A 26,666-nucleotide genomic window follows, 5' to 3' on the forward strand; every position below is an offset into this window, starting at 1 on the left:
GGAGCAGTATCTACAAATAACATATCAATTATACATATACATATTTTATAGGCAATTATGTAAATTTTCTAAATAAAATTACATCTAAAAACTGTTTCTGGTTATAAAGTAAGTTTTCATTTACGAGAAAGTTATTTCTTGTGAAACAATTCTGCTATTAATGGAAATGATTCAATATTTGTTGTTTTTTCCCTTTACATTATTAGAACATACAAGTTCTTTTTCCATATTTGAATCTTGAAAGGCTTTAAAAAAATCAATAAAAAAAAATTTTAGGAGATTAAACATCTTATTAAAGTTAAGGAAAACACTGAACAAAATGGAGTTAGATATAATATTCTTTGGTGTATACATTTAAGTTACTTTAATAAATCTCATGTTATTTTAAAGTATGGAAAAAATAAATCTTGCAGCAGAATGGAACTGAAAAATTGTACATCTATAATTAGAATATTTTACATGTGGAAATCCTATAGAAGGGGAGTTATTTAAGATTTCATATGTCAAGATATAGATTACATAGGTAAGTATGTATGACATTAATGCAAAATCAAAGTAATGGAATAGCTGTATCTCAATTAAAAGAAGATGAATGCAAAGGGTTCAGTTTATAACTCTATGCTTATAATTTTAAAAGCCCAACCATGAGAAAATAAACTGAAAATATCTCACTGGGATGAGTGCTCTGGCATCTTGGAGGAATATGCTTTCAGACCTTTAAGAATAGCAAAATTGATTGACAGCATACAATATTTTTCTGATGAATTTAGCATAGTAAAATTCAGCCCAGAAAAAAAGCCTTCAGATTCTTAATTTAAGATACTGAATGTGCACAGAAGTAGAGGAAAAAGACATGAGCATTTGGCATAACCAGGAACATTCTCTCAGATGACCCTGTCATTCCTCTCTTTTGATATTCAACACTCATCACAATAGTTAACAATTGTTCAGTTTTTGCTTCTTCCATGAGTTCTACCAGACTTGTCCAGCTTATTTTAACAAGATTTTATTTCTATCATCTAGCTCAACAAATATTTGTGTTGCAAAAGGATTAACTCACTATGCCTTGCATAGCAAAGAAGTTTTCCCCCCTCTGGGTGATAGATTTGTTTTATAGTTTATGCTAAAATTTATTTCACATTCATTGTGACATATAAACCTGAGTAGAAGAAAGAGAAGGTAGTTTTAATTTCCATTTTATGCCTGGGGGAGATTGTTACTTGTCTAAGAATACCCAATTCCAATTGGCAAATCTAGGATTTTTGTTCAGATTTTTCTCATAACAATTAAATTTTTTTCTGACTAACAAAAACTAAAGACATAATTTTGATTGGGAATTTAGATTCCACATGCATCCATCATATTTTCTTATTAACTTGCAAAACTGTTAATAGAGATTTATAGGACAAAAAACTTCTACACAATACCAAATTTTCAATTCTTTGAAAACCTAATTAACTCTCAGTGTTTGTTTTTGTTGTTATTGTTGTTGTTGTTATTTTTTCCCTTTATGAGGCTATAGTTAGATTGTTTCCCTAATGACCCCCAAAAAATTTTGTCTTCCTTCTATGTGTCTACTCCCATAGGCCATAGGCAGTCCTCTCTTACAGTGACACCGAGCTTGGTCATATGATTCGCTTTAGACAATGGGACATTAGTAAATATGATGCAAACAGAGGCTTTGAAAGCCCTTGTACATTGGCGTTTTTCCTCTAAATACTCCTGGGAATGCTTCTACCACCATTTGTGAATCCCAGGGAGCCTATCAGAAGATGAAACCACATATGCAACAGGGACAAGATGTCCCAGGTGAGGCTGCCTACACCAACCAATTCTTAGTTACCCACCAGCTGACTACAGTTCCATGAGGGCTCTAGGTAAGGCCAGAAGTAGGCCAATTGAGCCCAGTCAAAATCTTTGATCCTCAAAATTTTGAGCAAATTAAATGTTGGTAATTATTTAAAGCCATTAAGACTTTTGAGTGGCTTGTTACACAGCAAAGGCTAAGTGATACAAATTTTAAAGGGACCCTTTTTAAAAAACAAAGATTAAAATTGTGCATGTGCATGTATATAGTGTGGGTGTGGGTATGTATATATATGTACATAAGTTTTTCACATAATGGCTTCTGATTCTTTTCCAAGAATGGCAAGTCAGTTAGGAAAAAATAAGAAATACCCAAAATACTTTCAAAATTCCCAAATCAAATTTACAGAATTTCTCCTAAAAAGACATTATTCTTAGCCAAAAGTGAGGCCTCTGCTCTATGATCAGATAATGACAGGTAACCATAGGACATTCCCAGAAAAGAAAGCACAGATCTTGACTTTTCTCTAGACTAAGCACAGTAATGCATCCCATATTTCTGTAGATTACAAGCAAACCCTAGTTTCTTATTTCCTTTATGTATCATTTAAAATATAGTTTCATTTCCTAGAATTCACTGCCTCTATACAAAAACATTAATGTATAATTCCACCCTCCTTCTTTTTTTCTGTTTCCAGTTAAAAAAAAATAAAAGCAAAAAAACAGATGTCTGACGATGTAGATTTTGGATCCTGCTTTCCAGCATGCCAAATGTTGTACACTTATGGAGAGAACTTTGTATGTGAAGTTCAAGGGAAGGAAAATGTTGTGCTCCATAACTTCGGTACTAGTCGTAATATTTAATAAAATATAAACTGCCAATAAATAAAACCACATAAAAGTGTTCCTCTGTATATTTTCACTACCCAGAATTATCCTACTAAAACCTGAAATACAGAAATTAACAGAAGGAAAGCAGATGATTGAAGAAGTTTGATAAAATAACTTGCTCTCCTAAGACAGTATTCATCTGTCCACACCATGTTGATATTTCTTTGCTTCCAGTGGGATCCCTGGAGGAGGTGCATACAGTGGAAAAGGAAATGAGACTCTACTCCTAAGAGTGCCAATCAAAACTGCACTGTCCATAAAGATGTTTGCATTTGCCTTTCAGGAATGTTTTCCTAAAGATTAGCAACTATTAACCATCAGTAGGGTAGATTCTCCTAGGGAAAATCAGAACCCATATAAGGAGTGCTCTGGGAACACTACTGGAGCAAATCATTTGCCATTCAATTAAAATACAAGAAAGGACCTAAAAAGTAATTAATTAAAAATATTATTTAGGTCTTATTAACTGGTGTCCACAGGTCACTAATAATTTCAAAGTGTTCTCTAAATGAGTGGGTACCAGAATTTTGAACTTCTGAGACCAATATAATTTCAAAAATATTTGAAGTAGTGGGGTAGAAATGTTTACCAATGATCTATGTGGCCTTGCTCCCATAATTTCCCAGCTCCCTTGAATTTAAGTGGTACCATTGACTATTTCCGGACATTAGAGTGTAAATGGAAGTGACATGGGTCATTTCCAGGTGAAAACATTTAAAGGTCAATGCATGAACCTCCAACTCTTTCTTACCTCCTGTGGTTACCAAGGACACCACATGTCAGGATGCCAGAGGGTCAGACTGGGTCCCTGAGTGATTATTTGGAGTGCTGGACTTGTAAAGTTAGTATGGAGAGTGAACAAACAATGAACTTTTTTCTTGTGTCACTGAGGTTTGGGGGTTAATGTGCAACATAAACCCTAACCTGAGCAATAGAGGAAACTAACATGGGACTGCCAACTTTCTATTATGCAAAATAAGGAGATTTTAAAATATAAGCAAATAAAATTCCTCTCCATATGCCGTCATTATATAAAAGAAATAATATTTTAAAATCAAAAAAATATAAGGTACAATCACAGAACAAAGGATGATTCCTTAAACTGAATAAATGCAGTTTTCTATAAAACATGGATATCTTATTCTTTCTTAATTTTGTCATTTTGCTGGGCAAAAACTTCATCATGAAGGAGAAAATCTGTCTTCCCAATGATATTTAAGAACCACAGATCTAGATATTTCAAAAATGGCGGGAAAAGACTGTTGACCCAAAGCAATTAAAAATATCATATAATCTCAATATCCGACATTACCTGTCTTTCAGTGAGATCCAGATTCACTGCTATCTCATATCGCCTCAGCCTGGTCAGATAATTATGATGGGCAAATTCTGCTTCAAGTTCTCTGATTTGCTCTTTGGTAAAAGCTGTCCTTTCCTTCCTGGGTTTGCTATTGACTTCTGACTTGTAATTTCCTTCCTGGGAGTCTGGAAGTAAAAGACAGAATTAGATTTAGTTCATACATTTAAACATGTTCAATCATATCATTCATACCAGAAACATTTACTGAGTAACTACTTTTCCAGGTAGCGTTAGACATGGTAAAAATAGAGAGAGACCAAAGACAGTAAGACTTACCTCAACAGGGTGAGATAAATTTCTTTTTTTTCCCAGTGTGCCCCCAAGTGACTCACAACCTAATTGGGGAAGTGTCTAGTTTTCTTCTTTTGAAATAGGAACAAAAAACTTAACTGCTCTTAACATGCTGTTATAATAACAAGATAAAACAAAGCCCCTCTAGAAAACAATTTTATATATGAAACTATTCAGATACAAAATTTCTTCTAATAAGTTTTTCAACATAAATTCTTGAGGTCTAAGTATGACTAAACAGAGTGATCCTAAGAAATAGTGGTGACTCAGTATGTGACTATCCGAGCAATTCAAATATCTAGCAACTGGACCATAAAAGTCAGTTCAAGCTCAGAGTAAGCATACGTACGTGTGTGTGTGTGTGTGTATTTATTGGTTTTTTAATTTCAATTTAAGTGCAGTCTCCTTGAAGGCAATAGCAATGCTCTCCTTTTATTTTGAGTAATAGTGCAATGTGGAATCTATAAATACAATTTTGTTCATTTAACTCAAAATATGAACAGAGTTTTTTTTTTTTTAAAAGGACTTGATCATTTTTTTTTTTTTAATTTATTTATTTATGGTTGTGTTGGGTCTTCGTTTCTGTGCGAGGGCTCTCTCTAGTTGCGGCAAGCGGGGGCCACTCTTCATCGCAGTGCGCGGGCCTCTCACTATCGCGGCCTCTCTTGCTGCGGAGCACAGGCTCCAGACGCGCAGGCTCAGTAATTATGGCTCACGGGCCCAGTTGCTCCGCGGCATGTGGGATCTTCTCAGACCAGGGGTCGAACCCGTGTCCCCTGCATTGGCAGGCAGACTCTCAACCACTGCGCCACCAGGGAAGCCCTGAACAGAGTTTTAAATGTTTTTTCCCTACATAGGAGATAAACATAAGATGCACAACACCTAAAATTAGGTACCCAGACACCAAATCTTATAATGCCCTGTAGAAAAAATCATAATTTACAGCAAGCATATCATGCCATCTTTTCTTCTAAGAGTTCAAGACATAATTAACATATTTTACTTATCTTCATAATATCCCTGAGATGTAGGTTAGAAGACATTCTTAACATACTGAAGAACAGAACGTGTGTCTATAATGGAAAAAAATTCTACATATACAAGTAATAGATAATCATACCAGCTCTAATAATTCACGTCAAATTTACCTCAGTGAAATATCAACATTATCAAGATAAAGTGGCATGTCTGTACTCTCTCAAAAATTATTTCAGTTTTCTAATTATTTTTGAGCCTGTACACACAAATAGTGATGCCTTTACCAGGTAGTGATACAATGAACTCTTCTATGAAGCCAAATGAGAGACATGATATAGGAAAAATGACGGTCAATCAGATTACGAAGTGTGACATTTTTTTAATTGACAAATATAGTATGGTACAGCTTTATGAAGGACCTTTTAAAGTGGTATTTGTTTCTCCATCCAATGATGCTTAAATATGCTATGTACAAAATATTGTTGTTTTTTTAGTGCTCTTTTCCTTTCTGTCTGGCTGGGGGAAGTCTAACTAAAGTCAAGAGGGGTCTGCATAATGGAAATCCGCTAGACAAGGTGCTCTAATGTAAACAGTTTTGATTTGACTCTTACCAGAATCTACGCTGGCCAAATGTAAAGTTTTCTAGGTCTAGTAGCAGCAGTGGCAATAGGTTTGCATCAAAATTTTGGCATACTTGGCCATTAATTTCCTGTGAGGGATCACAGGGCATATTTCACTGCCTGGCGCACTGGCACTGTCATAAATTCTTTAGAATTCACAGACCACATTTCTGGGCTTGTCACATAGCCCCGTGTTGACTGCCTCCCCACCTTGACAGGGCAGTCAGGGCTTTATCCAGTGCAAAAAGTGGTTTGTGATATGTTAGACACAGGCTGACTGTATCTGATTGTAAGCCACTGGGACCAGATGAGTTACGGATTAGAAGATGTGTGAGTTCTCAGCTAGGCTATGTTTACACCATGTGAACTTACCTGGCTCTAAGTGGAACCTGCATTATCCACTTTTTTAAGCCATAGATTTGCCAACCTCCACATCTTTGGTGCATTTTGCTATTCTGGTATTATGTGAACAAAACTTTCTGTTGATTGATTTCTTTTTTTTTTTTTATTTAACTTTTCCATCAGCTGTACTGGCAGAGGCAAACTCAGTCACAGCCCAGAATATTCAGATAAGTCCCTCTCACAAGGACTCATGTTCTCACGTGAATCAAAAGTATATTTTTGCCAGTTTGGAGCCATGTTTAGTCTGAAATCTGTGGCTGATTATTCTTTATGTGGGGACAATGCTCTTTTCCCTTCAGTAATGCAACTCTGGAAACTGAAAGCAAAGCCAGGGCATTTTTTCTCATAAGCAATTCAATTGGAATGATTCATGGTTAACACATTCCCTTATATAAGCATGAATGAACAAATTCACATTGAGGAAAGCCTATTAAGTTGTATTTATTTTTGAAACCGATTTCTTTTAACTTTCGCAGTATTCAGCAGTACTTCAAAAATGCCACAGACACACACAAACATACAAAACTTGGGCCAGTTCTTGGAAGAAGGGTTACATGCAGTGGATCTATACGCATGCCCACTGAAACTAGAAATATACAAGAGAAGGTTTATACATCCAGTGACTGAACTTGAACAAAAGTCTGGCTATAATTCAACATTTATATCCAAAAGCAACTTACCAAGTGCCTGAATTCCAAACCAAAGTAGCTCACAAAGTGAAATCCAGTGACTAAAATGATGTGAATTGTGCACACTTACACTTACTATAAGCACAAATGGAATACTTATATTATAATTAACATGACAAAGAGTGGGTATGTGCTTCTTGATTTCATTACCTAAAGGAGAATGTCAATGTAGCTGAGGTAGCACCAATGTCAATTAGTTATGTGGACACTTTTATCCTTGGATCTGTGATTCTGTTGTGGTTTCCACCCATGATGCTCCCACTTTTTCTTTCCTGTGAAAAACATGTTCCTTGGGATTGCATTTCTGGACTTATATTTTCTATAATCTTGGATTTTAAACATTTTTTGAGTTTTTTCCCCTGTATTTTGCAAAGTCCATCGTTTGCTGACCCTGAAGCTTCTACTACTATCACCTGACTAGCTTTTCTGTGGTGGAAAACGGTTGAGAGCCTTGGACGAGGCTTTTGGCAAATTGCACGTTAGCTTCCATCTGTTTCCCAGCTGTTTCAACTGAGGCAAAACTCCCTCCGTTTTCTTCAACCTCCCATATCCTATGCCAAATGGTAGGTGTTGAGGGGGGAGTCTGGAAACTGCCTTCCTTTCTTGCCTACAACCGCAAACAAAATGTCACCATCTGTACAGTACATTGCCATGTAAAATAGTACAATTGTTGTTTCTCGTCTCAGATACTTTAATGCACATGTGGGTGCCCTCTCACACTCCCTCACCGCTTGGAGGAAATGTTGACTTATGTGTTCAGGTATAGTTGGCAGTCCCAGTTCCCTAACCTTTTGCTCCCTGGGACTATGCTAATGGAAGAAGTCTGCAATACTTCCGTGGAGGATAAAAATTGCCCTCCAAGGATCGTTTCTGTCTAGCATTTAGAACTTCTCCACATGTGACTTTTTATTTCCCCTAGTGCAAGAGGATGCCAAAAGATAATAATGTTTTACTGACGACAAGTAATGTGAGGGCTTGGTCTGTTCACTAGTGGCACAGAATACCTTTTAGCAAAAGAGAAATAATAAAGTATGATTGAGTATATTTTTGGCTACCCTGAGTAAACTTATTAACTTGTTTAAATAAAGAACATAATTTACCAATGTCTGTAAAATATCAAAATGTAAAGGAAGGTCTCCATAACTTAGACTAAAATGAATACTTATTTCATATTCTGAATAAAAAAATGAATACTAAGCCACAGTCTATTCTAGTGCTTTGCAACTTCTTGTATTAATGTTTTGTAAGCTATTCAAAATGAGAGATATTCTGTTATTATTAACAAAGCTCCGCAAATAGTAGATATAGGAAGCTAATAATTATATTTATATAGGCATAGAGATTGTGGATAGATGTAGAGTAATTTATAGAATAATCCTATTGATGCTAGTAATTTTCACATTTAAACGGGAAATTGCCTTCCTTATGGGAAACTTATCCAACTTGCTACTCCAGCTTCTTAATGAGTGGGCATTTCAGCCTTTCCAGATTTTTTTTTTTTCAGAGTAAACAATCTTACCCAGGGGTTCTTAAATCCTCTAGGTGATCCACTCTCCATATTTGAGAACCACAATCATAGTGAGCTAGTATTACTAATGAACGTGGCTATTATACACTGAGGTATGTAAGGGAAAAAAAGGATTGAAAACTACTATGCTAAATCTACAATAGAAATTAGCATTGAAAATATCCACTGTTTCTTATACCATTGATGTGAAAAATGTAGAGCCACTATAACAGTTTCTCTTATAAAGCAAACCCAAATTTCAAAGACAAAAAAAAAAAACCAGACATTTCCATTTTTAGTAACAGTTTAGTAATAGTAACAGTTGTATTCAACATGCAAAAGTCATTCTTTGGGCTGGACCAGTGATTATCAATTGGTGGATGTACTCGTTTACCATCCAGCCTCCCTCTTCATTGCCGCCTTGATTACTCATGGGATTGTCTAGTATGCTTTCAGGAATGAAATAAGTCAGATAAATCTCACATTAGTGAAACTGAAGATATATTTATTTTTATTACATTTGTGTTGCCAATTGTATGTTTTGAACAAATAATTTATAAAAGATACCCTATTTATTTCTTTTAAAGGCACTTAGGTTCTTACTTGGTGGGAGATATTGAAAGATTAACTGTGTATAGCCAAAACTTTTATGTAATAGAATAGTTACTATTACGTCAGAGTAAATTTTATTTTACAGATTTGACTTTTTCCCAATATACTTGGGCATAATTTTATACAACTAATTCTTAAAGTGAGAAAATCAAAATTCAGTGTACATGACTGTGTCAGTATTTAGCAGTAGCTACCTACATAAGCAAATATTATAATTGGTAACATTACAGAATCATACCACATGATGTAATTACATAGAGGGAAAGAGTATGAAGACTTGAGATACTTTATAAAATCTATGTATTTTTAGGTCACATTTTAGAATGAGAGCGAGAGAGAGAGAAATAATAGCACAAGATTGTTCTTAAATTAGTACCAATTTAATAACTTGGTATGAATCTGGATATAAATAATTTGAAAATAAATACCTCAGAATTTACATAAAAATAAAATATTTGGGTCTCTTAAAGTCACCCACACCTTACATGTAGATGTTTCCCCACAGTAGGTAATAATCTTACCTCGGCATTGCATTGCATTCCTAGGATAAACTGGCAAATGTTATAACAAAGTCCTTCTCTTTGCTTCCTCCCTCCTCTATAATTTTAAGATGATAGCAGTTATAAGAATTTTAGCCAATTTAAAGTAGATACAGGCATTTTAACAATATTAATTCTTCCAATCCAGGAGTACAGGATATCTTTCCATTTTTTGTGTCTTCTTCACTTTCTTTCATCAATGTATTATAGTTTTTAATGTATAGGTCTTTCACCTCTTTGGTTAAATTTACTCCTAGGTATTGATATTTTCTTCTTTTTGATGTGATTGTAAATGAGATTGTTTTCTTGAGTTATCTTTCTGATAGTTCATTTCTAGTATATAGAAATGTAGCATATTTTTGTATATTAATTTTGTGTCCTGCAACTTTACTGAATTCATTTATTAGTTCTAACAGTTTTTTTGGTGGCATATTTAGGGTTTTCTATATATAGTATTATGTCATCTGCAAATAGTGACTATTTTTACTTCTTTCATTCCAATTTATGTCTTTTACTGCTTTTTCCTTCCTAATTGCTGTACCTTAGACTTCCAATACTATGTTGAATAAAAGTGGCAATAATGGACATCCCTGTCTTGTTCCGGATCTTAGAGGAAAAGCTTTCAGCCTTTTACCATTGAGTATGATATTAGCTGCAGCTTTGTTATACATGTCCTTTATTATGTTGAGATGCATTTCCTTTATACCACTTTGTTGAGAGATTATTTTTTAACCATAAATGGAAGTTGAATTTTGTCAAATGCTTTTTTTGCATCTATTGAGATGATCATATGATTTTTATCTTTCATTTTGACAATGTGGCCTATCACGTTGATTGATGTGCAAATGTTAAACCATCCTTGAAAAATTCCACTTGATCATATTAATGTATTGTTAATACATTAATGTATTGTTAGATTTGGTATTGTTAGATTTGGTTTGCTAATACTTAATGTATTGTTAGATTTGGTTTGCTAATATTTTGTTGGGAATTTTTGTATCTATGTTCATCAGCAATATTGGCCTGTAATTTTATGTGTGTATGTTGTTCTTGTTTGGTTTTGGTATCAGGGTAATGCTGACCTCATAAAATAAGTTTGGAAGTGTTCCCTCTTCCTCAATTTTTTGAAAGACTTTGAGAAGGATAGGTATTAACTCTTCTTTGAACATTTGGTAGAATTCACCAGTGAAACATCTGGTCCTGGATTTTGTTTGTTGGGAGGTTTTTGATTAATGATTCAATCTTCTTACTAGTAATCAGTATGTTCATATTTTAATACTGTTAAAATGTCCATACTATCCTAAGCAATTTACAGATTCAATGTAATTCCTATAAAAATTCCAATGCATTTTTAACAGAACTAGAACAAATAATTCTAAAATTTGTATGGAACAACAAAAGACCCCAAATAGCCAAAAACAATCTTGAGAAAGAAGAACAAAGCTGAAAATATCACCCTCCTTGATTTTAAACTATATTACAAAGCTATAGTAACCAAAACAATATGGTATTAGCATAAAAAACAGACATAGAGATCACTGGAACAGAAGAGAGAGCCCAGAAATAAACCCACCATATATGGTTAACTAATTTACAACAAAGGAGGTAAGAATATACAATGGAGAAAGGACAGCTTCTTCAATAAGTGGTGTTGGGAAATCTGGACAGCTATATGCAAAAGTAAGAAACTGAACCACTATCTTACACCGTACACAAAAATTAATGCAAAACGGATTAAACACTTGAATGTAAAACCTGAATCCATAAAATTCCTAGAAGAAAACATAAGCATTAAGCCCCCTGACATTGGTCTTAGCAATTTCTTTTTTATATGACTCCAAAGTCAAAGGAAAAAAAGCAAAAATAAACAAATGGGACTACATCCAACTAAAAAGCTTCTATACAGTGATGTAAGCCATCAAAAAAATGAAAAGGCAACCTAGTAAATGGGAGAAGATATTTGAAAGTCATATTTCCAATTAGGGGTTAATGTCTAAAATATATAAAGAACTCATACAACTCAATAACAAAAAAAGTCAATTGAAAAGATGCTCAACATCACTAATCATTAGGGAAATGCAAATCAAAACCACAATGAGATATAATCTCCCATCTGTCAGAATGGCTATTAACAAAAAGACAACAAATAACAGTGTTGGTGAGGATGTGAAGAAATGGGAACCTTCATGCACTGTTTGATGGGAATGTAAGTTGGTACAGCCACTATGGAAAAACAGTATGGAGGTTCTCCCAAAACTTAAAAATAGATCTACCATATGATCCAACAATTCCACCACTGAGTATCTCTCCAAAGAAAATTTTTTAAAAAACTAATTCAAAAAGATATACACATCTTCACTGCAGCATTATTTGCAGTAGTCAAGATATGGAAATAGCCTAAATGTTCATGGATGGATGAATGGATAAAGAAATTGTGGTATACATATACAATGGAATGCTACTCAGCCGTAAAAAAGAACGATGTCTTACCATTTGTGACAAAATGGATGGGCCTTGAGGGTATTATGCTAAGTGAAATAAGTCAGAGAAAGACAAATACTACATGATTTCACTTATATGTGGAATCTAAAAAGCAAAACAAAACAAAACAAACAAAACAAAATAACACCCAGGCTCACAGACACAGAGAACAGACTGGTGTTTGCAGAGGGAAGTTGGGGGCCTGGGGGGCCATGAAATGGGTGAAGGAGATCAAGAAGTACAAACTTCTGGTTATAAAATAAATAAATCATGGGAATGTAAAGTATAGGATGGGGAATAGAGTCAATAATATTGTATTAATGTTGTATGGTTACAGATGGTAACTAGACTTATTACGGTGATCATTCCACAACATATACAAATGCTGAATCACTATGTTTTACACCTGAAAATACTATAGTATTGTATGTCAGTTTTCCTCAATAAAAATATATGTAATAAAAATGATCAAAATAAAATAGGTACCTAAGCAATAACTCATTTCAATTCTGTACTTTTTGTGCCCATCAATATATGACTATAGTTTTACCTTACAGCTTCTTCTTGATGGAGTCCCTTTGTTTTTAAATAATGAGACGTGAACAGTTGATTTTTTTTTTAATTCATTACCTTGCCTTTTTTATTATTTATTTACTATGTAGTTCTTTCTGATAGTAAGAGGCCAACTTAATTGTTCTTCCTTTGTGACATAAATACAAAGTGAAATGTCAAAGAACTAAGAAATTTTGATGAAATTAATATCATGATTGATGTACAATTCAAATATATTTAATAAAAACAGTATTTTTGCTAAAAATTGAAAAAGAAGCCAAAGACACACAAAATGGAAATATAGTGCAACTTGAGTCAAATTTAGCATAGATTTAGTTCTCACTACCAAATTCAAAGTATTTAACACAAAACAAAATCAACACATGTCTTCAGGGTAAACGTAAACGTCTCCAATCTTGCTACACACTTCTAGGCTCAGAAACTCATTACAGAAGCCTAGAATTGACTTTGTGCCTCTAGCTATATCCCAGGACAAGGGGATGCAACAGAACAAGGCACATGTACCTGCTTGGATTGTGCCTGATAGCAAAGGCTTTCACAAGGATCACCATTTCCACCTCCAATGGGACCAGGAACCCCTAGTGAAGAGCTTTTGACATACAGCATTCCATTATATTTTCCCTGATCATATTAGTTTAAAAGTGCACCTCTCCTCTGGGATCCCATGAAATGGTCGTGTTTCCTTTTTACAATGCTTACCACATTCTGCCACTGTATGGATCCTTTACTTCCCCTACTAGAACATAAATGTTTGATGTCAACTATTGTTCTCATTTATTCAGTAATTGGGGATGAATACGGGCATTCATAGTTACATTTTAATACACACATAAGCAATAGTCAAGGACATGAAGAGGATGCAAACCTCCAGTCCATTTCTCATTCACCTTCTATTCAGCTCTATGTCAGCAAATGGCATGGGGTTACATGGTGTTACAGTGTCCCTGAGAGAATGAGGAGGGAAAGAAACTCTTCTCAGAAATCAGGGATCTACGGCACTTGGCAGTGGCCAGAAGAATTGTGACATTTCTAATTTACATCTGTCAACAGGTCAAAAGGGACTGAGATCCCTTTTGACGTCAGACAGCACCACATAGTTTTTGCAGTGAGGCCTTAGAAAATTCAGCACCAATTCTGCTAACAGCTTGATAAATCCCTTGGACATGGAAGAGAAGAGCTTCCATAGTTTTCTTTTATATACTGGAAGACAAGTCTACGTCTTCTAAGAGTGTGAGGGCTTGCATTTATGCCATTGTTCTCAGCCTTTTTTGGCATTTCACCATACATATTTTTTGGCAAGTGACTTTAATATATTTTTATAGCAGTAACTCTTATAAATTACTGAGTTTTTCATTTATCTTCAGGTCTGCTTTGCTTCTCTGGATTCTAGACTTTAGGTAATTTAATATTAAGAAATTTGCCTTATTCATGTTCATATTCCCAATGCTAAGCACCTAATTCTGAATCTGTTCTGGATCTTTGATTTCCATGCTGTGGTCATGAGTTATGATTTCAGTGACAATCCTAAGGGGCTTTCTTCTGTTATAAAAATTTGAATGACCTTCAGCTTAAAAAAAGAGAAAGCATCACTCAGTATTGCTTTGTATTAACTTTTCAAAGCTCACCTCTTTCATATAATTGATGGCAGATGGAGACAGGTCCATATTCTATCTGAATATGGAGACATATTCAGATAGAAAAGTGCCAAAGCAGTGTCACGATTATAAAATTTAAAACCCAAGAGATTAAATGTTATACCAAGTGAAGGAACTGATTACACATAGTTCATAATTCCCACCCTCAGCACTATTGACATTTTGGACTGGATATTTCTTATTACATTTATATGCAGTGAAATATGAACATATTCAAGATAAATGGGTAATGGCTGTCCTGGGCAAGATATTTAGCAGCATCCCTGGCTTCTACTCACTAGATGCCTGCAGCAACTCCCATCTCCACTTCAGTGTTGTCAGATACTACGCAGGACTGCCAGTTTAATTTAAAATCCAGATAAACAATGAACAGCATTTTAGTTTAAGTATACCCCAAATATTGCATGGGACATACTTATATTAAAAATATTGATCTTTGATAGAAAATTCAAATTTAACTTGGAATTGTGTATTTATATTGGTGAAATCTGGCAACCCTACCCCAGTTGTGACACTCAGAATGTCTCCAATTGTTTTCAGTGCCCCCAAGGGGCAAAATTACTCCCAGTTGAGAACCACTGAGTACAGATAATATTTGAGACAAAACATCAATAACTCCAAGTTACACAACTCTCTCTAGGAATGACCAACTTGATTCAGAAGTAAATGTCTTATGTGCAAATACCACCACTTTCATTCCACAGCCAAGCCTTACCTCCTCCAAGTCAATGACTAGATTGTCTGCAGATTAAAATTGCTCATGAAGTTTTTTTGTCAATGCTATGTTTCTACAATACGTCAAATCACGTAAGAGCTATAATAAATCCATTATTTTATTAAATATGTATCATTTAATTAGTAAATCTTGGTTTAATTAGTAAATCTTGGTTTAATATGCATGAATTTTAGAACTTGAACAGATTCTTACAAATCATCTAGTTCCACCTGCTATATTTATAGATAAGAAATAAAGAGACTCAGAGTGACTAAAGTGCTCATCAGAGATCACATACTAGCAGGTCATGTTTATAGGCCTCAAGTGTCATTCAGTTATAGAAAGAGACATAAAAGCATTTTTCCAACTCCTCAAATATCCTTACCTATTGCATGGCGTCTTCCCAAGAGCAAGGATTTCAGAAACATCACTATTTAATTGTGATACTAAATATGGCTATGAAAGCTACACAAACAGAATCTTTATTATCCAAAATGCCAAATGAGCAGATGTTAAGGCCACAGCCTCTGCCACTTATCTGCATATTCAACAATTAACCTTCCTTTTCCGCATATTTAACATAGAATTAAAGTGAAGGAGATAAAATAAGTAAATCATTTAGCATAGTACTTGCATACTGTGGGCACTCAGTAATCAACTGCAAGCTCTAGGGCACTCAGTAATCAACTGCAAGCTCTAGCCATTATTAGGCGGGGGACTAGGCCCTAAGGACCTCAGTAATTGAAAATGATAGATTTGATAGAATCAGGAGTTAGAAAGTTTTTTTTTTTAAGCATATGAAAATTTTGTTCTGAAAACAGAAGTCAACCTAACACCTAGGAAGTTTAGAACTTAGACAGTAACTAGCAGAGCTTTATTTTACATTGAAAAATGCACACATCTCTAAAAGGATCTGTGTATTATTTTTGGCTAGTCTACAAATGAAGCTGAAGGTTTAATTATGATTTTTCCAATGAAACTGTTGAGGTGACATTTTACAAGGCCCAGTGGGATCAATGTATGAATTCTTGTTTCCTCTGAAAGTTTTATTGGGATATTTGATGAAATTTAACCAAACCTGGCATACCCAATAAACTGGAGTCAGATAGTGTGCTTGTATGTGTGTGTGTGTGTGTGTGTGTGTGTGTGTGTGTGTGTATGCATACCTGCATGTGTTTATTCTCCTGCAAAGAATCCTAGCAGCCAGGTATATGGTTTTAGGTAGAGAAGAGTCATATTCTGCCTTGATATTAGAGTATACAAAATGTTTAACATTCTTAAATTGATTAAAAAAATAAAATCAGAAGTATTTACTAAACAGCATTATGAACCCATTGTATAGTCTACTTACAACTTTCTTCACGTAGAGGGTTTGAGAAGTTAATCACATAGGTATTTTTTAACCTCAGAAATAACTATATGGGAAGATTAATAGCAAATGACTTATAAATTGATTTTTCTTTAATTTCACAGTAATAAGAATAAGTTATAAAGATAATTAATAGATAAAAGTAATACAATAAAAATAATTGGAAAATCCCAGCCAACTCGGGATTCTGGCCTATGCACCAAGCAGCAGTTGGTTTCCTTTTGACTGCTGCTGGTAGAATTCAATGCTTTGTGATCCATTTCTCTGTTGCAGCTGTACTGGCAAGAAGGAAAACAGCCTCAGGGTGACCAATCTGCATTAAGTCAATTTGTGATTGTTTCTGTAAAGGGATTTTTGCAATTGGGAGAAGTCTAAGAATTTATGACTTACATTCATGGAACATTACTTAGATACTCTCCACAAATAGAATTTTGTTTACATTCACTAAGTAGTACATGCTTTATAAAAAATAAAAACCAATAAAAATAAAATCAGTGCTCTATGATTAAATCAACTTGTGATTTAATAATTTTACAAAATAAAAAAGTCTGATGTAAATATGTTTGAGCATAATAATATTAAAATGACAAAAGTGTTGATGATGGTTCTCAAAGTGTACAAGTCATACCATCCTCTTTCTCCTCATAATTATTACTACTACTTACTACTTATATATATTTTGAGTTGGGAAAAACTGCAGTGAAATTTACTTAGAAAAAAATCTGAAACATAAGATCTGACTGAAGAGATGAAATGATAATTTAAAAGAATTTTTGACGGTAAAATGTTAAGAACTACTGGGCTATGCGATAAAGAATACGGAAGCAAAGGTGGTTGATGACAGAGACCAGTGAAGCCAGAATGGTTGCAATGAATAAGAGGAAAAGATAGGCCTCCATTTAGTATATATATATTATTCTGAGAGATGAAGGAAGAGGTTGAGATCAGAAAGACTGATTCTAGAGTTACACTTCTTGGACAAAAGAAGGTAGGAACGATGGTCAAGTCTGGGATCTGCCTGTTGGTGGAGAAAGGAGTGTTGGGATCTGACAATCTTGTTGAACTCTGAGGCTCAATAATAAAGTGGCATTTGCCTACTAGTTTATGCTATAATCCGTCTTTGAATCAGGCATCCATAGCCTAATACTTTATGTTGAGAGTGTTGTGTGTTAGACACAAACATGAATAGTTTATTGTGTAAAGTGCTAGGAAATGGATCAATATGACATAGTACCTATCTTAAGGTAGCTTACAATCAAGTTGGGGATAGAAGCCACTTAAGAGAAATCCACAAATAATTATAAATAATCACTTTGGGTATACTATCTTGACAGTTTGATGTTTGATTGTCAAAATTTGATGTTTTGGGATGCATAACCTGTGTTTTTGTTAAGAGCACTTTATGGGAAATACTTGGGTAATATCATTCTTAGTCCATTTCATGGGGGCGGGAGCAATTTTAGAAAGATACATGTGTATATTTGCATATATAACATACGCTAACCATGAAGCCTTCCTTTAATCCCACATACGGCATAAAATATTCTGCAAAGCCTTAAGAATTGCTAACTATATAGGGAGCTTCTAAAATACTTTTTGGAAGTCTTAAATGCAATTACACTTACATAGAAACTTAAGAACTTAAATGCAATTATTATCTATGCCTTCACAATATTTTTGAGACTAACTTGAATGTAGCACTGTAAGAATTTCACTAGGAAATTCACTCTTCACTGAAGTGTGAAAAATAAAAATGATCATAATTACTTTTATATTAGATTTGAAAAATCTTCTACACTTCTTTTGAATCTCTACCAAGATAACATATAAATGGTACAGAGTTAAGTCTATGACAAAGTAAAGCTTTCATCTAGGTCCTCCTGACAATTCATGGCTTGTAATTTTACATCAAATTAAGGCATTACGTCAAAACTCACAGTTTAATAATTTTTTCACATGTCACAGATCACACCCTGTAGCTTTTGAAATGAAGGTTAGGTATTGAAGAGCATTCAGTGTTCCACTACACTGTGGAGGGAAAGGGGCTTGAAGTATCAACATTATGTTTTACTTAACACCTGTGGATCAACACCTGTGTTGTACAAAAGGAGTACAAAATTTACTTCTAAAATGTAATTTTCCAACACACACACACACACACACGCCAAGTGTATCCTCTGCTCTCTTGCAATAATTTTCAATAGGTGGAAAAAAATCTGAATAGTATACATTTTTAAAAGTTTTGCCTTGATTAAACAGAATTGTGGTTACAATTAAAGCTATATACATTTTACAGCTTTACATATTATTTACAACTTTTATGTATTTAGAAGGAAGAATGACTTAGAGAAAGTATCAGGAGCTTTGAAGCCAGCCAACCTGAGTTAGAAGTCCACTGTAGCTACTTAAAACCTGTGTGGTCTTAAGTCTTTTGAAATTCAGATTCCCCATGTACAGAATCTACTACACATGATTGCTGTACAGAGGAAAATGAGCAAATTTACAGTGTGTATATCTGAGATGTATTATGAATCCAATAATATACACCTATTATTAATAATATTATTAAACTTAAAACGTATCATGAGTAAGATTTAACTAACTGAAATTTTTACTAAATCACATTTATTAGTCTTTTAATTTTATTTGAATTGCTTAGTTGTCATTTCTCACCTAGCATTTAGTTAAATACATGTTGATTTGTTTTTTAAAAAATGATATTGATTTCAAAAGGAGGTGATTATATTTTCTAGCTCTTTCTACCAACACACATGTTAAAAGACCCAGCTGTGCTCATAATTTCTTTGGCCAATCAGCAAGGTTTAATTATATTTCCTTTTAAAAAATAAATGGGTGTTGCAAGGCTGTATGATTTTATTTCTTCATACTTTCTTTTTACAGCTTTGCTACTAAAAAGTGTAGCCAAAATTAAAGCATACATTTTTCCTCAGTGTAATTAAATGTCATTGTCTTTTATTTTCAAAGTAAGCCAAAATAAAAAGTGTATATATGTTTGTATGTGTGTGAGTACATATATATTTATACTCTGAATATTTAAAATATTTTGTTTTATTTACTCATCATTGGTCACACAGGCATTTAGTCAAATTCAGGCAAATTTTGGTACATATATAAAGCACTTCTAGATTTTTACATTTTCAATCACATGCAATATTTGAATCCTCTTTTTGAATGACTACAAATGAATTGTATCCAGTTGTGTGCTGGAAGGTGGGAGGAAATGCTCTGGTTTGTATTTTCATGTTGTAAATACTCTCACCATAGTGAATTTCAAGCCCGTAAGTTAATGTGACGGCAACTAGCTCTCAAACTTCCTGAAAATTTAACAATTGCCTCTCTAGAACCACTACTAACTGGCCCTAGCACACTGTTTTAACACCTTACTATTTCACAAAGCTGAATACTGGGATTCAGAAACTATCATAACGTCATGGATAACAATCTATAGTTAGAACCTTCTAGAAAAGAAAGATAGATTAGGCTAAGAGGGTATGATTAGCTAACCTGGGAATGATCTCAATGATTAGACAATAGTATTCAGAGCAGTATTCTAAAGTTTATCTATAGAACTGATGACATTTACCTATGATTCATTAAAAACCCTTCCTGCTGTGTTGATCTGACAATCAATTCATCAAAATGGGTAATCACAGAGGCTATGCTCATGTCACTGTGAACAAAGAAAAGGTTAGAAGTTGCTATAAGTAAGTGAAAAATATTTCTTTTTAATTCTGTTCAACACACAGGGAGCTGTTGCTAATCTTAGATTATTGGGGTATCCAGCAATGATCACTGCATCTGAGTGTTTCGTTGTTTAAATGAAATAATAGCTGTGCAAACCTAAAGCATAGAATAAAATATGTCAAGAAGAAAAAGACCACCCTTCAATATCCAAGTACTGGAAACTAAAAGCACAGACACGGTCGCATAAGAGTGAAAAAAACCTCTAAATTTCCCACCTTTGTAATAATATTTTTCTCTTAAGATGGATACTGGTGTTATTTTCTCTTGAAGATGTTTCCACGTTGAAATTACTTAAGGAACTAGCAAATTGAAACAAAGAAAAAGATGAATAATTGTTTGGAAGACAACAGAGTACCCGATTTATCAGGACTGTCAACAAAGATAAAAGTATTTCTTAGATGCTCTCTTGGTTATCATGCTACTTTAAGTACCAGACAATGTAAGTAAACTCTACAAAGTACCTACTCTCTGGAAAGAGTTGGCTTACAAATAGTAAACAAAAGGAAAACTACTACGTATATAAGCCTTGTAGCATTCTGAGAAATGTGTATGAGTGTGTCATTTTTGTGTCATGTGCATTTTGTTTCACACACGTTTAAGTGTGTGTGCTTATGGGTATGTACTTGTGGCAGTACTAAGGGAAAATTTTCCTATTTTTAAGCTTATATTTAATTACAACATCAAAGGGAATCTTCCATAATGAGCACTTACTATGAAATATTGGAAATTAAAAAGAATGTGTTTATAATTAAGCTCCATGTTAGTAGCCACACAAGAAATGTCAATTAATCTACACTAAAACACCAAGTTTTCTGGCAATAGCTATGGAAATGAAAATGGCAACACACTTGTAAAAACCTCAGTGGTGTGAAACCCTGTTCATTTATTTAATAGTTGTAATCCTTTTGTTCTCAGTTTACTGCCAGCCTCAGGTTCCTTAAGTGAACAAATGAGATAATATACAAGAAAGTACTTTATAAACATCCCCATAAATAAATAGAACATTTTACCTGGGAGAAAGTTTCTATAGCACTTTGAAAATATATTTTTACAATGTAATTGTATTTTTTTCTCCCCAGACATCAAATAAAGTGATACTAGTTTTCTATTATTGTCTCCTTCAAATACCTACACATTTCCTTCCTTCAACTCTGGAATATACTATTTCTCAAGTGAAGAAGAGAATATCTTTGCAACATAGAAAAGTTTTGAACTTGAGTTTGAAGTATGCCAAACTCAGTAAAATCCATGGTATTAAAGATCTAGGCTATTGGAAATACTGTACTCAAGTGATTATAATTTAATTGCTCATTATATTACAAACAGAGCTCTTCATGCATTTAGTTAGCTATAAAGCAATGACTTGTTAAAAGAAAGTACTCCGTGGAACATAAGAAGTTTTTTATAATGAAAAGAGAAAGCTCCATAATTCATAATTATATTTAATCATGAATTTGAGAAGAGCTCCAGCATTTTACACTTAAATAAATCACACTGACATAAAATTAATATCCAGATTAGTGGTTTGGTAATGCTTTAGTGAATCTGTATTAATTCTTCCTCTCTAAGATAATAATTGATTTTAACAAGGGTTTTCTCTTTAATGATAGCTCATTATCCTCAAGGAACTATATTGAATGTGATGTGTATATTTCAAAATATATTTGCCACACTAAATGCAATTTATATACAGTATTATCCACACATTCTCCGTGTTATAGAGAATGGTATACACACCAAGAAAAAAATATAACAATTATATTTATTATGTTAAACAACCCATAGGTAAAGTTAAAATTTATCTAATGTTCATAAATAAGACAAGTAGTAGAAAAAGTTCTTATTTTAGGTATTCCAATAGTTCTATAGGAAGAAAGTTTTTATTAGCTTAAGTAAGGTCTTTTCTGATAATGATTATGCTCTAAAAATATGAATTAAGGTTTCTGTTGAGAAAAATAAATCATCATGCAATTCGCACAAACCTGTGATACTTGAATATACGTAAAATGAATGTTGGAAGAATATTTTCATTGCTCATTTTTACCAATAATCCAGGTTTGCCTCATGAACTCATCATAACAGTATCTCGGCGAGGTATCTGTGCTTTCCACATTAAAATGGTAAGACATTTTCAGACATATGGCTCAAAGATATGTTTTAGTAAATTCTATAGCTAAGTTCAACAAGCCCCAAGATTCTGCTTATTATGCAAAAGTCTACTTTGATGGTTCAATTTCTTTGTCGTCTCATATTACACTATTTCCTTTCCTTAGCAATTGTATGCATTAACATAACAAAATCTCAAGGATCATGATCTAGGTTCTAAAATGTAAAGAAAGGAAGCTCAATTTTATGGAACATGAAACTAAAGCTGCTGTGAACAGTTATTACATTCTAGTGGCAGCGCTACAAGATTTAATCTTTATAATTGCTTTTAATAGCCAATAACAACTACGAATCCTGGAATGTTTATTATTGCAATTTTCCTGAAATTGGTAGAACATAATTTCTCATTTTAAAAGATGACCATTAACAAAACAATAAGACTTTTAAAATTTAATTAACTTTGAAAAGAACGATCACTTTTTCTAGGATTAGCATGTATGCATTAGCTCATCTTCTTACAAAGACTTGACTTCAGAACTCTTTTTATTTTTAAATGCCTCAATTTACAAACCATGTTTTGGAGGGTTCACAAGACAAACTCAAATAATGGAAACATAATAATCTCAGAAGGATTTCCTTTATCCACTCATTAAAGTGGGAAAATCTGGTCTTCAAAATGCTGAATAACCTATCATGCTAGAGATATTCCCAAAGTATTCAAATTCATCCTTATGACATGTGTTTTCTAATTAAGTTAATACATATTGGAAGAAATATCAAGAATAGGCCAGCTTTGTCTCTTTCATATTTAAAAAGTCTTCAAGATTTAATGTAATATTTTCTTCTCCAAATTGTCATTAGCAGCATGAATAATACATGTTTACAGATAAAGCACAGCTACTTTAAAAGTTGACTTAAATAGCATTAGTTAATTGAATAACAAGACAATTTTGAACCATACAATCATGTAGTAGGGGACTTCTTTTTTCTCTTTAAAAATGTAACCAACTACACATAAAACAAAAGTTGATGCTGCTGTGGATGAGGAAAAAAATAAAACCAGGAAAGTGAATATCTCATCACACAGTAAATAAATGACAGATTTCGTTTGGAAGGTTTAAGATGGCCCTCTTTTTGGAGTCTGTATAATTACTGCTGGACTAGAGAGGGAAGGATAGCGGGCCAGAGAAGGGGATCTGGGTCCTTTATTGTTACCATTAAAGTGATACATAAAACTGTCTCCACATTCCATAAAAATGCCATGGTGCTTCAGGAAAAATACAGACCTGAGACAATAGTTTATTTTGGCTGGAACTAAACTTCCAGAACTGAAGAGTTACTGCCAGAAATAGGAACCAGCTTTGAGAAAAATTTAACTGAACTAGTATGCAAAGAAAGTGCTGCAGCATTAATACCCTAGCGCTTCAGGATCTGAATCAAGGGTCCTTTGTTAAGAACCTTGCAACATAACTGATCATTCAGAGGACGTAAAGGGGTATGAGGTTGCAGTCCAGTTAGCCAGGGAATACCCTTTTCCTCTGGCACCCACTTGCCAGTACAACTATAAAATAGGAGCAGAAATGTCTCACTCTGTAAAGGATTAATAATAGCTGATTTCCATGAAATTGAGTTGTTCTCTAGCTAAGCCGCAGTTGACCTGGGTTCTAGGGAGGGCCTCCCACAACTCCCTGAATAACCAAAGCAAGTCACCCTGTCTGGGCTTCCTCATCTCTGTTCCCCGTGTTCTTTTCTCTCAAAATGGGGAATTCTCCAAAGGGCTATGCTTAATCTGCTATCTTCCATTACGAATTTTCATATCTTAACAGTTCTCCATCTTCAAGGTGTCAATTATCATATGAATTCAACTCAACTAATATTTATTGAACACGTACAAACTGGTAAGTCATATATCATGTAACTATATTAAGTTAAAAAAAGTGTGTGTGGAGGGGAGGGGTGGTGTGTGTGTGTGTGTGTGTGTGTGTGTGTGTGTGTGTTGGGTGGAGATATCAGGAAAAGGGATATTTTTTATATTCAAAAATAATTCAAAACTTCAAAGAACAGGCTTAGTGCCGGAATAGAGATACAAACGCCCATGGATAATCAAAGAAGAAAAAAAAAAATCACATGAAATTGAGGAATCATGAAAAGTTTCATGAACAAATTACACTTATGATGGTACTTAAAAAAAGGCAAGCCTTCTACAATGGGAGATGGCAGAGGTACCCTTCCAGGTAACAGGGAAAATAAGAGTAAAAAGTAAGGTTAGAAACCAACTAGTGAGTGCAGAAAATAGCAAGTACCTAGATTATACAGTACACATGGAATAGATGACAGAATCATCCCAGAAAATAGGCTGAGGCCATCCGGTGCCTTGAATGACAGGCTAAGGAAGTAATATGTTTCTGACCAGAAAAACAAAATGTTCTATTACAGTGGTAAGGAAGGGGATATGGCAAAAGTACGGGTGCCCAGCGTACAGGCTCATGGAACAAGGAAGGGTAGATCAGGACACTATGCTGCTGACAAACCATCTGAAATTCAGGGCAGGGCTCTAGTGCAGCAGAGAGCCTGATACCTCACGGAAAAGTAAAACAGAAGACTTTCAAATTTAGACAACACTATAGAGATTAAGGCTAAGATGGACTTGTGTGCATTGCAAAACAATTTATTCTGAACTCTCAAAGTTGGTGAGCAGACAGGACTACAGATCAAAGGTTTTGGGGATCAACAACTAAGTAGGGTAGATGTCAGGAGAGCTCTCTCAGTCCCACTCTTCTGACTGCCTCCTGGCATTCCCTCTCGGTTGTCTTGCCACTCCCTACAAGTCAACAGATTTAGCGTTTTCCTCCTCAAAACTAAACTAGTTACCTTTTCCAAACTCCCTATCAGTGGCATGAGAGCTTTCTCAATGCCAGGCTCAAAATCCTTAAATCATTTTGATTCCTTCCACTTTTTCCCATCCCCCACAATCTATTAGTCGCAATGTTTTGTGTAATTTTCCTTTGAGAAGGTAAACAACACCTGAGTCAGGTTCAGCATTTTGTGCTAAGATTACCACAATAACCAATCAGCCCGATTCACACTAGATATTTGAATTTGCTTTTACTCTGCCTAAGAAACTATGTTCTTATTTTATCAAGGTAGGTATCATATGTTCAAATGATGCTGGACTCAGTACTCTATCCCAAGAACATTTTAAACTAATTCCATCTCCTGTGGATGCAATTATTCATAAAATGTTTACTGAATGCTTTCTATGTGCCAATAACTGTGCTGGGCACAGCAGAGGACACGAAGGTAACCAAAAAATTCTTCCTGCCCCTGAGGAGCTCACAGTATTAGAGAGGAGAGAGTGGGGGGCAGAAAGAGAGAGGGAGAAAAAGAAGAGAGAGAGAGAGAGGGAGGGAGAGAAGGAAAGAGAGAGAGAGGAAAAAAAACATGGATGCCAATTATACTCTTCATTGTACTTTCCTGTAGTTATAAACTTTGAAATATAAAATCAATTAAACTGAAAAGAAATCAGTCAATACAATGAAGGGGGTAGGGTAGAGGTATTTCCATAGTGGTTTGAAAAGAGAGAGAAGCACTCAGTTTGCTTGATTTTAGTTAAGACGGAACCCATGGAAGGCAAATGTGAGCCAGAATTTGGAAATGGAGAAGAGTTTGCCTAAAAGAGAAACCCAGAATTGCATTAGGATCAGAGTGAACAGAGGACTGAGATGGAGCACCTTGAATGTGCCAGGAACACTAACTACCTCAAAGTGCTAGAAATCAGGATGTGGGGAAAGAGGCGGTTTAAGGCCAGGGCCAGCCTGTGAGAGCCTTTAATTTCCATGCTGAGTGTTTTCTCTTAATAAAAGCCATTGATGGGGACTTCCCTGGTGGCGCAGTGGTTAAGAATCTGCCTGCCAATGCAGGGGACACAGGTTTGATCCCTGGTCCGGGAAGATCCCACATGCCGCAGAGCAACTAAGCCTGTGTGCCACAACTACTGAGCCTGCGCTCTAAAGCCCGCGAGCCATGACTACTGAGCCCGAGTGCCACAACTCCTGAAGCCCGCGCACCTAGAGCCCGTGCTCCACAAAAGAGAAACCACCTCAATGAGAAGTCTGCGCATAGCAACCAATAGTAGCCCCCACTCGCCGCAACTAGAGAAAGCCCGCATGCGGCAACGAAGACCCAATGCAGCCAAAAATAAAAGATAAATTAATTAATTAATTTTTTTTAAAAAAAAGCCATTGATGGTTTTAAAACAGGGGAAATAAAAGATTCATTTTGAATGTCTAATTTTGGTATTTATAAAT

At 34.6% G+C, this 26,666-nt stretch overlaps 1 protein-coding gene across 1 annotated transcript in view; it reads right to left on the bottom strand.

Moving 5' to 3' along the window:
* MEOX2 (mesenchyme homeobox 2) overlaps positions 1–26,666 on the bottom strand; it is a 64,982-nt gene that overhangs the window by 11,184 nt on the left and 27,132 nt on the right. The window contains exon 2 of the mRNA XM_059932832.1: positions 4,010–4,182. Within this exon, the coding sequence (XP_059788815.1) occupies positions 4,010–4,182 (173 nt within the window). The remainder of the gene's footprint in view (positions 1–4,009; positions 4,183–26,666) is intronic.

This window comes from Balaenoptera ricei, chromosome 9, assembly GCF_028023285.1.
Source record: "Balaenoptera ricei isolate mBalRic1 chromosome 9, mBalRic1.hap2, whole genome shotgun sequence".
Taxonomy (NCBI): domain Eukaryota; kingdom Metazoa; phylum Chordata; class Mammalia; order Artiodactyla; family Balaenopteridae; genus Balaenoptera; species Balaenoptera ricei.